Source organism: Globicephala melas, chromosome 13, assembly GCF_963455315.2.
Source record: "Globicephala melas chromosome 13, mGloMel1.2, whole genome shotgun sequence".
Lineage (NCBI taxonomy): Eukaryota > Metazoa > Chordata > Mammalia > Artiodactyla > Delphinidae > Globicephala > Globicephala melas.
The window spans coordinates 10,257,223-10,270,245 of NC_083326.1; the positions used below are offsets into that span (position 1 = coordinate 10,257,223).

Here is a 13,023-nt window from a genome sequence, read left to right on the forward strand (position 1 = left end):
CTATTTCTCAAAATGTACTTAAATTTGCTTACAACCACTCCCTCCTTTCTTTGGCATCAGATTACCTTAAGTATGTTTTGATTTTTAAAACTCATTTCTCAATGCTATGCCAGTTTTAGTAATTAGATATCAAGGAATTTAACTGGTAATGAAGTTAACGCTTGTGAGTTTCAACAGAAAAAAAGATGTTAATACTTTGGAGGCCGGGTGGTAATTAGCAAAGTATTACAATCTGGTTCATTAAGCAACTCTGCCCAGAAAAATGCCTCTCTTTGTGGCAAAGGGTCTGACCTGCACCTGTTAACTCTGTAAGCCAGTAGACACTGGAAAATGTAAAATGTTCTAGAAAAACAGACATGGACTTCCAGTAACATCTGAAGCGCACCTGTGTACCTAACTCATGCCCATGGGAAGAAAATGCCTTATTTTTATAGAACCAACAAAAGTACTCGTTACAGGCAAGGGGAAAAAAATTACCCATGCTACACAACAACTTATAATTCTGCTGAAAGCAGCGCAATTGTCATGATATCCAGAGGCACACTGCAAATGTATGAACTATTTGCTACTACCTCCATTTCAAACCTAAGTCCCAGGGATCCCAGTTGAATGTGAACCAGGAATCCTAAGGAGGGGCTATGTATTGTTGCTCCTTAACAGAAAGAATTCCAATCAGTCTGTGAATAGAATCATTTATTTGTCTTTACAGTGATGATGGAAGAATGTACAGGTGTCCTCTTTCAATAAAGTATAAAAATCTGTTTATATACAGTGAAGTCACGATAAGCTTTCATTGGGAAATTTATTTGGTAACTCCTGATCCGTTCATATTAAAATTGCGGGGGAGACGAATATTTCACGTTAAGTGCTACATTTCCAGTAGATTGCACCTGGCATGAAAAGCTCAGCTTCATCTTCAGGGTCCTGCTTGACAGATATTACAAAAGGCTAATTTTAAGTCCTGGGACTCAAAATAAACATCATTTTTGAATAATAGATATATACATCAAAAATACATCTAAAAAGGCATTGGTTAGTGCTATTAAAAAGCTCTATGTGCTTGGGTGCATTTTTTTCTTACAGGCGAAACCCAGTGGAAACGTTTTTGTTCAATTCTAGGAATTTTCTCTTGGGGAAAGTCGGTCGAAAGTTACCTGTAAGAAAAAACAAACAGACTTAAGTAATTCAGTGATTTCTCAGGTAAGGTCAGCAAAACTTGGAAAAGCAGTTAGAGGCCAAATTTCACTTAGAACAGGATTTTTAGAGCCTGATAGCATTTAGTTACAGCACTTTGTACATAAAAAGTGCTCAACATTTCCCTTCATTGTTACAAGTGTTTTATTTTGAAAATAATCCTTAATACTCACTTCATTTTCAAATAAATCGTATGTATCCCTTTGTATGCTTATGAAAATATTTTCTATCATTAATTAAATCAGCATAAAAAGAGAAATCACAGGGCATACAAATGAAGAAAACATAACAGACGTAGCCAAATCCAAACATACCTTTTTAGGAAAATTTCTAACAATGTTTTATTTTATTTCACAATAATTTATTTTACTTCTCAGAATTTACAGATGATAGAAATGTACTGAAGTTTTATTACTGCTTAACTTGGGTGAAATGGTACCGTGCAACTGCCAATTCAACTGCTTATGTATGTGATACTCTAGCTCATCTATAGTTAAACGTTTTAACACTTTTGTTCTTATAGTTTTCTTCTTCTTGCAGTCACTCCTAAAATGTTTGATAAGCTGGGCACTCCTCTTGAGTGTAAAATCTTAAGTGACACAGCAAACCTCAACCTGCTATTGACAGTGTGTGTGTACACACACACACACACACACGGGCACACGCACGCACACGCACGCACGCACGCACGCCTGCTCGCCCCGACCAATAACAGCCTCAGCTCCGTCCTCCCTGTGTTCCGGCAATCTCTGGAGCAGATTCTGGCGCGAGGAACACACGCAGAGGTGGGCTGAAACCACAACTGAGCCCCAGGGGCTGTGTGACTAAGGAAGCAGAGCTGAAATCTCTCCTTGCGACTGCACGAAACTTGGAGTTACACCTCCGCTGACAGCTTCCTAAACTCTGCGCCTGCCAAATATATATATACATACAAATTAAGGTCCATTTTGCTAATAAGGACCGTCAGAAAGAGCATTCATGTCATAATGCGGTGAACAGACCTAAATAGAACCGCATGTTACAGGTTCCATCTCTTGGCAGCCATGTGAACTTGACCATGTCCCACTTTAGTCAAGCTAAGTCCTACCTATTCCACAGGTTATTATGAACACCTAATTAAGTCATGTGGCAGTGCTCTGGTTTATTAAACACTTTAGGTGTACGTGGGGGGCTAAATTAGTGATTTAGGTAAATTTAATTTTGATAATTAAGAAGTACATCTAAATCTTCCATAACCTACAAGTCTAATAGCCTGGTCTAATAATACCATTCTCAAGTTTAGAATATGATACACGTAATGCAGATCTCCCCCTAGCACCATGCCAAAGTGATGGCTACTCTTAAAACTTTAATCCCTCAACTTTAATTAGTTTATTCGTGCATTAACCACAGGCTCGCTTACATAGATTAGGGTGCTGCCCTGACGTCAACCTGCAAAGTAATCTGCAAAGTGAGTGAGGGTCCCGTAAAACCTCAACTACATGACCCTTGATTATTCTAAATTGTTTTCAGGAAAAAAGTCTGAAAAACAACAAAAAGCTCTGGAGAAGAAGAGGGCTTTCCCAGAGTCGGTTCTGATGTGGTGCAGGCGCAATGGTCCAGATTCCCACACTGCACTGAAGTCTCTGGAGAAAAGAAACACGCTGCAGACTTGCCTCTGAGAGACTTTACACACATTAAATATGCTCATCAAAGTCCATAAAACACATCCTGATCGGAGTGGAAAACAAGATGCAGTGTCAACACGGCATCTTCCTGTCCTCAATATGGAAAACAAAACAAAACCACTTAAAATAGCACTGAACTCGATGTAAAAGGTTCTGCGTGGTCAGGAAACTGTGTGACCGAAATGTTGCTGCTGTCCCTGACTATGTAAATGGAAGACACTGTGATTATTACCTGATCTGTGTCACTGTGGCATGGGCCACTCCCTGAATTAAGACAAGGCACTGAGGGGAAGGAAAGACTGTGTTAACAATGAATTCATCCCCCCTGCATGCAACACCCTCAGTATGACCCTCTGAACAGGACCCCTCCCCATCCATCCAGTGGCTCCGGTTGAACACCTAGAGTCATTCGTCCCACTCTCTCACCCTCACTAACAGTCACCCAGTCAAGTCGATTCTACCTCCAGATACACCTCAAATTGGCCTTTTCCTCTTTTTCTCCACGTCCGCTGCCGAGACCCTCGTGAAGCCACCATCACCTCTTGCGGGACCACGGCAGCCTCCTAACTGGTCTCCCTGCTTCTAAGCTTTCCTTAGAAAGGACATCCTTTTTCACGCAGCAGCCGTAGGGACCTTATAAATACGCACATCTAATCGCTTTACGCAGCCTTCAGGGGGTTCCCAGTGGTTTCAATGACGAAGCTCAGAATCCTTAACAAGAATCCACAAGGCTCACCAGGATTTGATGCGTCTCCACACTTTCTAACCCTCCCCAGAATTCCTACATGCCAACCACAGTGACCTTTCCTTTGCTCCTTAAAGGAACTGAGTTGTCCCTGCTATTTCTTTGGATGAGAACCGTTTCCCCCTAACTTCTCCTGCTCACTCCTACCCACCTTTCAGGCTCACCGTAAATGCCACATCCCCAAATTCCTTTTGGCCCTCACATCGCATTAGCTCCCCCGCCAGCGGCTCTCCCAGCACCTTCATTTTCCCTTTATCACACTGATCACAGTTGGTGATCATACAGCTATGTGAGCATCTGTTTCATACAACTGTATGGTAAGCTCTGTGAGCGCGGGGGTGTCCCCAGGACCCAGCACTGAATGCAGGACCGACTATGAGGACGAGGTGTGAGGGGCAGAGACGGGCTCGAAGGGCGCCACGGGGTGAGACTCCCACTCGCTCCGCTCGCTCCGCTTCTCGGCCCATCCCTTTCTCCTTCCCTCCCAACGCCACCACCCACCGCTCAGTTTTGCCTTCAGAGGATGCAAATAAATAATTGGCTTGGGGGTGGCAGAAAGACATGGCCCCCAAAACGAAGCAGGATAGAAGTTGGGAAGCAAGATGCCATATAAACCCTTGGAGACGGGAGTGTAATCATCTGAAGAGAATATGTACCCGATGGAACAGAGACTGTGAGGCTCCTACGTGAGTTCAGGACCGGTTCATAATTTGTACTTTTTAAGGTAAATTATTTATCCTACTTTAAAATGTCCTTCTCATTCTCCCTGCACCAAGTCTGTGCTAGAGAGAACAGAAACGGAGGGAAAAAAGGAGATCCCTCCTTTTTTGGCCAACTTTGTGACCATAATTTTACAGAGGGGACAACAGACCCCAGAGAGCTACTGTGGTAGAGGTGATGGCGCCTTCATCTCCTGCAGGTGCTTCTCCCTCCCTGGCAGAGTCCTTTCCTCCTCCTTCTGCTTTTCTCTAGTGACACCTTGGAGACCAGATCCCTTGCAAGTGGCTGCAGGGGTGTGAACATCTTCACATAATGAGAACAAAAGGATGCCACGCTTATATGGTCCTTCAATATAGAGGGGCCAAACAACAGCACATGCACAGGATTTGCAGACGAGAAGGCTTTGTGGGCACTGCTGAATCAGGCGACAAGGGCAAAAGCGAGGAAATAAAAGACCTTAAGTTCCACGTCTCTCCGGTGTTGCTTTACCTGATGCTAATCTTAGGCTTCATCTCCACTGTCCATTTCAATGCCCATCTCTTCCGTATCAGCAGCTCGTGACAAGATGTCTGCCATCAGTGCTTCTTCCAATTTCTTACGCACTTGTTGTACTCGCTCTTCCTGTTTCCTTTTTAAAAACAGAGTAAAAAGATACTAATAATTTGGCCAGTACTGGAACAATGAAGCTGCCGAAATGGTTTATCTTTACTTCAAAGTCATGAAAATTCCTGAGAAACATACATTTCCTTCTCTTTAGACTTTGCAAAAGTTGCTTATACCCTCACAAAACCAAGTCACATGGGGAATGAACTCTGTCAAAAAGAGGGACATTCAGACAGGCAGATAGCCCTCGTCTCACAGAGAATTCTGGCAGGAGTAGATTTATTTCAGTGACCTTTTCTACAACTTCACAAACTTCAAATATGTGAAGATTCAGGGTTATTCCTATAAAGGATAATTAGAAATAATTTAAAAGCAGGGAAGGAATACAGAAAATAAAGAAGGAGAAGAGATTTGCTCAGTGAAGCACTGAGAAAGACAGAGGAGGTGGAGGCATGATGAGCTGGGATCTCGCTGCCACTCTCTGCTGTGTCAGGGGAAAGGTAGCTGGAGTTCTCCCTGGGTTCCCCTTCCTGCTGGGAGCAGGCCATCAGGAAGGAACCAAGACCACGTGATCCTGTACACCAGGGACAGGGAATGAAAAGACTCTGGAACTGAGATGAGCTGAGTAGGTTAAGAATATGCCACAAGTTTCCCTGTGTCTTGGGGACTCTAAAGGAACCTCAAAAGTGAGAGTTAATAACACCGAGTCATAAAAAAGTTCAGAACCATTAGGTGAAAAGCAAAGCACAGGAAGAAAGGCTACTGGTATACAATTCATCTTAAAAAAGCAGGAAAAAACGGAGACTAGCTCCTTGACAGGGCAAGAGAGGGATTCCTGAAACAGTTCTAGCAAATGAAGATGGTAAATAGAAATTCGCCTCCAGAACCCAGTGGAGAGGCAATGGTTGAAGACACAAGGGAAGGGACAAGACTGGCTAAGTAAAAGACTTAGAACAAAGCAAGAAAGAGAGAGAGGCAAAGGCCCAGCTGGGAGGATGAGCCTTGATTAGAAAACAGGACGAGTCACCTCCTGAGACCAAAGGAAAGGTGGTTAGGATGGATACAGAATGGGAGACGGAGCAGCCCTGGGACAAATAAGAGACGCAACAGGGAACACTGATGGCTCTACTGAAAGAAGTGATTTTCTCCATCAACAGTGGAGGAAGACAAATTGTAACAATGCCCCAAACCTGGGAAAGCAGAAGGAGCAATGTTCCAGAAGACTCCACTAAGATGCCCTGAGTATTCACCCCTTGGGCACTCAACCAGTTGTAAAGTCGTGTTTACTGTAGTCTAGTCCCCACGTCTCTCTATCTCATGAGACCATGTCCAAGGTAGTAAGATTAACATATACTGTGTAAACACAGAAACTTTAGACCTCATCTTTACTAAACTCTAAAAATAGCACAAAGAGATAAAAGGTTTGGACTTATACATTTTAAATGAATTTTCAAAAGGAGGGGATCTGTCACTGAATTAATCGAGCTCTGTAGCCTCGATCATATTAACAGAAACTGAAGTTCAATCGATTTTCATACAGTGGAGCACAGTCATAAAGAACACAATGTTTACTTCTTATACAGTTAGCCCTGCCACTGGCTCAGTGACTCCAGCTTTATGATAAACGGCTTATCAGTCTCATGGCAGTCTCTCATGCCTAGTAACAGAGTATAAGAGTCTACACAACTGCCCTAAAGTCACCCCATCAGGAAGACAAAGAAAATGGAAGGAATGGTGCTTTGGGCTCGAGAAGTATATCTGAAACTCTTGACACTGGCCACTGTTTCTCTTTTGTCTTGAGCACTGCTCCCCTCATTTATGAAAACTGAAAGTAAAGCATCTGCTGATGTGGTAGGCAGAATTCTAACACAGTCCCCAAGATGTCCCCACCTGCCCCTGCTTACATTCCTAGTACAATTCTCTCCCCTAAGGGCAGGCAGAACTTACGAATATGACTGAGCTATCATTCTATGATTAGGTTACTAATAACTGACCTTGAGTTAATCAAAAGGGATTATCATAGAGGGCCTGATCTAATAAGAAGAGGCTTTAAAAGGGGCTGGGCCCTTCCAGAAAGAAGCAGGAGAGGGGATATTAAGGGAGCCAAGGGGCAAGGAAATGCTGGCAGCCTTTAACTGCTGTGAACGGCCTCATCCCACAGCCAACAAGAGAACAGGGGCCTCATTCTTACAACTACAAAGAAATGAATTCTGCAACAAACTTAGGAGGAGCCCAAGCTCCAGAAGGCCTGCAGTTCTACCGACGCTTGGATTTCAGCTTTGTAAGACCCCGGGAAGGGAATCCAGTCTTGCCTGTCCCAGACTTCTGACCGACTGAACTGAGAGCTATAAATAGGTATTGTTTTAAGCTGTGAGGTTTGTGAGAACTTGTTACTCAGTATTAGAAAACAAATACACCCGTGGGTGAAAACAGTATCAAGACTGATGAAAATATATATGCTTAACGTTGAGATTCTTAGTTGAAGGTTTAATACAGACAGATTATTGGCTACCCAATTGGAGAAAGGGTAACAATTCCATTTGCAGTCATGTATTTTGAACCTGTACTAATTCAACAAGAAATGTTTGCTTAATAATTTCTGTTATGACAATGAAATCAAATGGACAATTTGCTAGACAAGTTTACCCTAAAAGGAAAGCATCCAGATTTGGCTTTGAGACAGCTTCCTCCACTGTCAAAAGATCTGGTGTTGAAGCCGTCAGCATTCCCAAGACATCACTCAGAGAACCTCAGTTCAACCCCCATAATGACCTGGAGGAATCCCTGCTGATTAACTGGGCACTCATTCCAAGACAGATAGGAACTTGTCTCCTGAGTAATTTCCTTCCTCCAAGGTAAGAATTGTCCAAAGAGCAAGTTGATTCCCTTCCTTGATTTTACATTTTGTTTTTCTTAAAAAATAACACTGATCGTAAATTCTATGTAATAAAGGCATCTGAATGCAACTTTGAACCATTCTACATCTTTGCAAAAGGAACCACTTTAAAACCCAGGAAAGGCTTTCCAATTATAAACCTAGCTAGACTCAGGCATTTAAAAACATTCTCATGCCAACTTTCATGGATTTACAAAAAAAATACAAATATAATACATATTTTTTAATTCAAAAGTGCCTTCTGCCGGTCTGGTCTAGGAATAATACTCCAGTAAAGCTTTCTGGTTTATATTCAGAGGATAGAAATAGTGAAGTGTACACACTGCCCTATATTTAAAGAAAATACAGTATACTACACAATCATTCTAGAGTAATAATACTGAAGTTCATAAATCCCATATAAGAATTTCTTTGTGGTCTTAAATATCTGGAATAGTTTTGTTTCTCTTGAGCAATGGTTTGCTTATACTCCTTGGGCATTGTCAATCTGAGCTATATGTCTTCCTTTCCAAATTTGCTGCTAAAAACCTAATTTGTGGCCCAGCCTCAGAAAGAGTAAAAGATGTTAAAAGATGCACCTTGTGTCCGCTCCTCATTTGCTTTGTCTTTCTTCTCATTTGCTTCTTATCTGGCTTCACTGTGTGTGTGTGTGTGTGTGTGTGTGTGTGTGTGTGTGTGTGTCTTTGGAGTCACCTTAAATTTTTACTTGAAACAGGTTTAAGTAGAGATAAATAAATCTCTAAATTGACCTTAAGTGAGGTAAATATAATCAAGATGAGTAAACTGAATTTTGAAAACACAACTGAACTTAAAGTAGCACGGCAATGAACTGCTACTGCAGACAAACCCATGCAGTCAGCAATCACAAAGGGCATAACTGAATGAAGGGGTTCTTAGAACAGAAAGGCAGAACCCCAGATTTCACAAGACACTGCAAAAATGATGTGGACAGAGTACAACTGATCTGTCCTTTGGACATCATCGTGATGATATGCCTTATACACAGCACTGCTACCTTTTTCAAGCATGTATTTGTTTTAAATGTTCTCTATCACCTTTCATTAGTTTCACAAAAGCTCCTTCTGATTGATTCATCACTTACTAGATGTGCCACGGAACCTAACAGGCAGTATAAAATGTAACAAGTGTAAAAGACAAGCTTTTGAAGCCATGTTAAGCTGCCTTACCTAATGTCTTCATCTGTGACAATGAAAGCCTTGCAGAGGGGTTGAGACGTGTTAAGCCAAACAGCGGGGTTCTTTTCCACAGCAGCGGAGACTTGCCCTGTGATCGGTGCAGAGCTTGTGTGCAAAGCACTGGCAACAGCAGATAAAAGGGTCTCATCATTACTACCTGGACCAACTCCTGCAATTAGAAACATATATGAGTTAAAGGAAATTTCTAGATGTGCTGAGCAAACCTTAGGTAACCTAAAACAACTGATATCTTTCTATTCATTTGGGATCAGCTATTTAAAACTGACACAAGCCAAAGCAGCAAAGGGTAATGGTGTATCTATTTACTTATTATACACCAAAGAATTAACATTAAAGAAACAATAACAAAAGACCTGAGTATTATAATAAAACTTTAACATAACTTAAAAATACATTTTCCAAAGTATTAAACTTTTTAAAAGTTGGCTACATTTCCACAAGCAAGTTCAATTATTTTAATATCTAAGTCCCTTCTAAGGTCATATTACACTCCAGTATCCCTATTAATGTGTCCCTAGGATCCTGGAATAGTTTCCCCTGTAGCTGTTTAACATTCATTTCTAGCCATATCTCAAAACTTATCTTTCTTGTGCAGGGATTTCAAAGGAAAAGCCAATGCAAGTATGCTGTACCTGCACCTTTAACAGCTTTTTCAAATACCTAACAAAATATCCAAATTAACAGAATTAAAAACTGCACACCTTGACTACATGTAGGAGACTGGAACCATGGCTACATTTAAGTGCATTGCTTAAAGTCCTAAACTTGTTAAACCAGTTAAAGCAATAATTTCCAAGAGCATAGAGGGATGAGACAATATTCTAACCATGAATTATGAGGATTTTTGAGCAATCCACAATGTATCAAGTTTTAGAAGCCAAAGTTCTAATACTTGAAAAATAATGCTTCTCTAGAAGTTGGAATTAACATATGATATGACAAGCACACCAGCAGCTGAGCTCTCCACCCCAGATCCCACTCACTCCTGTCACTGGACCAACGGGCATCTGCTCCCACTGCTACTTGCAGCAGCAGTTTGTGGAGGGAGAGGCGGAAGGAGAGCTGTTGGCTGCTCTTTTGATAAGAGGAGGACAGAAAGAGCATGTGCTGGGGCCAGATGCTGCTTTGAGCAGGAAGCTTGGGACATCCTATCATTCAGCTGCATTTGGTTCTAAAAGCAGAACATGCGTTAATTTACATGATGAACCTAACTAACCTAAAGCCAAAATGTACATGCAGAAAAAAATCTTAAGTAAGACACTGCCCTGACGCCTCCCTGCAACATACAAGCTTTTCAGGTACATTTCCTCTGGGTTTACTAAAACCCAAGAGGTACCTCATCCAGCAAGGCATACAGTCCCCAAAGCAAAGACTTGTCTCAATCATGTCTGACTCCACTGCATCTAACACAGAGCCTGGCACATAGTAGGTACTTCTCAACTGAACTTGGATAATACCTTGAAGACCTTTAGGTAGTTCCATGGTTTTTATAATTTGTTCAGTTACATCTGATGCACTAAGTCCTTGTAGCCTCTTCTCCCAGAAAAGCTGTAAGGCAAAACATCACTGTTAATAGATACATTCTTGGGACAAGAAAGTAGCGCATCGATGCTGTTGAATAATGAAATTGAAATCATTTCAGTAGTTTCCTAATTTCCCCACTTTTTCCTTACAAAAAGCTAAATGATACTCCAAACATGACTTCAACACATCATAATTCTTTCAAGTTATATTACTCAAAAACTTTTGTTATTCTATGCAACCTATTCACTTGTTACATACAATAGATATTTATGTGCTATGTACTATATATAGTCCTTTATCAGGTATCTTCCAAAGAGTGTAACTTGAATTTTTTAAAGATTCATTTGGCATGAAAATTTAATGTTATAATTTACCAGGAAAGAAAAAAACTATATTATGTAATACCTCTTAATCCAATATTGTTTGGGAAATAACTCCTCCATCTACGTGATTTTTCCAAGACACTGAAGTTTAGCCCTTTAGCATACTTTAAGGGGAAAAGGCCATTTTTTAATGGAAACTTGCCTAAAATGTCTTACATACTTCCTTGCTTTTTAAACAGGATGTAATGTTCATGAGTGACTCTCTTCCTGTTGCACAAAGCCTGGGTCGCCTTAGCCACTCGGGGGCCCCAGGTCATCCTTCTGGCACCAGTGAGCACACTGAAGTCTCTTCACATCCTCTGGGGCTAGTGAGGTACGCAATTGCTTATTCAAACACTAAATGGTCCAGGACAGTTCTGTTTGATTTTATACCCTTCCTACACTTAGTTCTCTCTCCTAGTTGGCTATTACTTCTCACTAATATCATTCATCCATTCGACATTTATTTATTGAGCTCCTACTATGTGCTGTGCTTGTCCTGTGGATGCAACAGTAGATAAGATAGACAGTGTCTTTGTCCTTAAGCCTCATCTCTTTTCTAGTCTGCTTCATATTTACTACAGCCCAAAAAACAGATAAAGGAATTCCTCAGGATTCGATATACCTGTCTTTAACCCTGGATACCCAGGGCCTGTCATGTGGTAAATACTGAAAAAATATTTGTGTGAATGACTGAATGTGGGAGTAAATGGACTCAGAATCAGGATCTTGAGGGACACACAAACCCAAGTTGAGAGCCCAGCTATAGATGTATGACCCTGGACAAGTTCTATAACCTCCAGAGTTTCAATTTCCTCTTCTGTAAAATGTGGCAGCAATAACTATCACATAAGATTACTGTGGAGATTAAATAAAGCAATATATGTAAACACCTGTCACAGAGTAGGAATAAGGTTCATTACATTTACTTTTAACAAATTTTGACCACTCTGAGGGCTCTTCAGGCTTATATTCTAACTTCAGGATATATGAAAAGTATCAATCGCCTTCCAGACAAATGAAAAGATACAGTAAAATACTTCTATTTATGGCAGAACAATAATATGTTAGATTATATAATAACCACAATGCTAGCACCAAGAGTAACCTGCTTCACTGTCCTTTGAAGACCTCTGGTATATGGTTAACAGCTCCTTGTATCTCCACACAAATTACATCAGCAGCAGAATATATGGTCAACACATATGAGGACATGAATATATCAACCGTCATGAGAAAAATAGTTAGGTGAAGGTAATAATTAATGAATGTGATAAATGTCTCAAGACAGTCTGCCTGCTTTTCCTCTTTGGGGAAATAACAATCATCTATGCTTTGAATATCACAACTACAGGAAAAAAACAAGAAAAACGAAAGTGCAGTTAATTCCTAATGAAAAAGCATACAGAGGGAGTCAGTGAATATGAGATTAGTAAGTGCTTTTATAATAAAATTATATATATATATAATTTGTAAAAATAACACTGCCAAAAACCAAGTTTGAAAACCTTGTACAGAGATGATTACTAACAAATTACACCTAAAAATTCCAATTCTAGATAGCAAAAGTTAAATTGTTTACCCTCTATAATTTTTAATGTTTAAATTCCTATTTATTTGAAGGAAAAAAAATTTAGAAAGAAAAATTTTGCAGAATAAATCTTGGATTGAGAAACAAGTGTACAGCTCTAGATTACAAATCCTGGTACCACTACGCGTCATCTGATAGCCCTCAACTAAATGTGAAGTTGAAACTGAAAGGTTGATGAGCTCTTTATAAATGAAATGCTTATGCCATGAAAATGGAGATACATGTATTTATGAATGTGTAAGTGTGTATGTGTGTATTTCTCCCTGCCCCTACCCACCCTGAGAAGTGGGGAGGTAGTGGGAAAGTTCAGAGCAGGAAAGGAGGCTAGTTTGAGAAAAGAAAATATTTAACTGGTCAGGGGTACCACTGCCCTCCTCTCCATCCTGTCCACCATGCGTTCAAAGCTAACAAGCTTGCCTAGGTTCCATGAGGACTGGAACTATCTTCATGAGCTAGATGTCTGTTTATATTTCAATATGTCCCTAACTCACTTTCTCTACACCC

At 40.6% G+C, this 13,023-nt stretch overlaps 1 protein-coding gene across 1 annotated transcript in view; it reads right to left on the reverse strand.

Annotated features, from left to right (window-relative positions):
- Nucleotides 1-678: 678 nt before the first annotated feature.
- Nucleotides 679-13,023, reverse strand: part of MBD2 (methyl-CpG binding domain protein 2) — a 76,098-nt gene continuing 63,753 nt past the window's right edge. The window contains exons 4-7 of the mRNA XM_030867954.3: nucleotides 10,500-10,590; nucleotides 9,013-9,190; nucleotides 4,816-4,954; nucleotides 679-1,154 (exon numbers count right to left, since the gene is read on the reverse strand). Coding sequence (XP_030723814.1) covers nucleotides 4,828-4,954; nucleotides 9,013-9,190; nucleotides 10,500-10,590 — 396 coding nt within the window. The 3' untranslated portion in view covers nucleotides 679-1,154; nucleotides 4,816-4,827. The remainder of the gene's footprint in view (nucleotides 1,155-4,815; nucleotides 4,955-9,012; nucleotides 9,191-10,499; nucleotides 10,591-13,023) is intronic.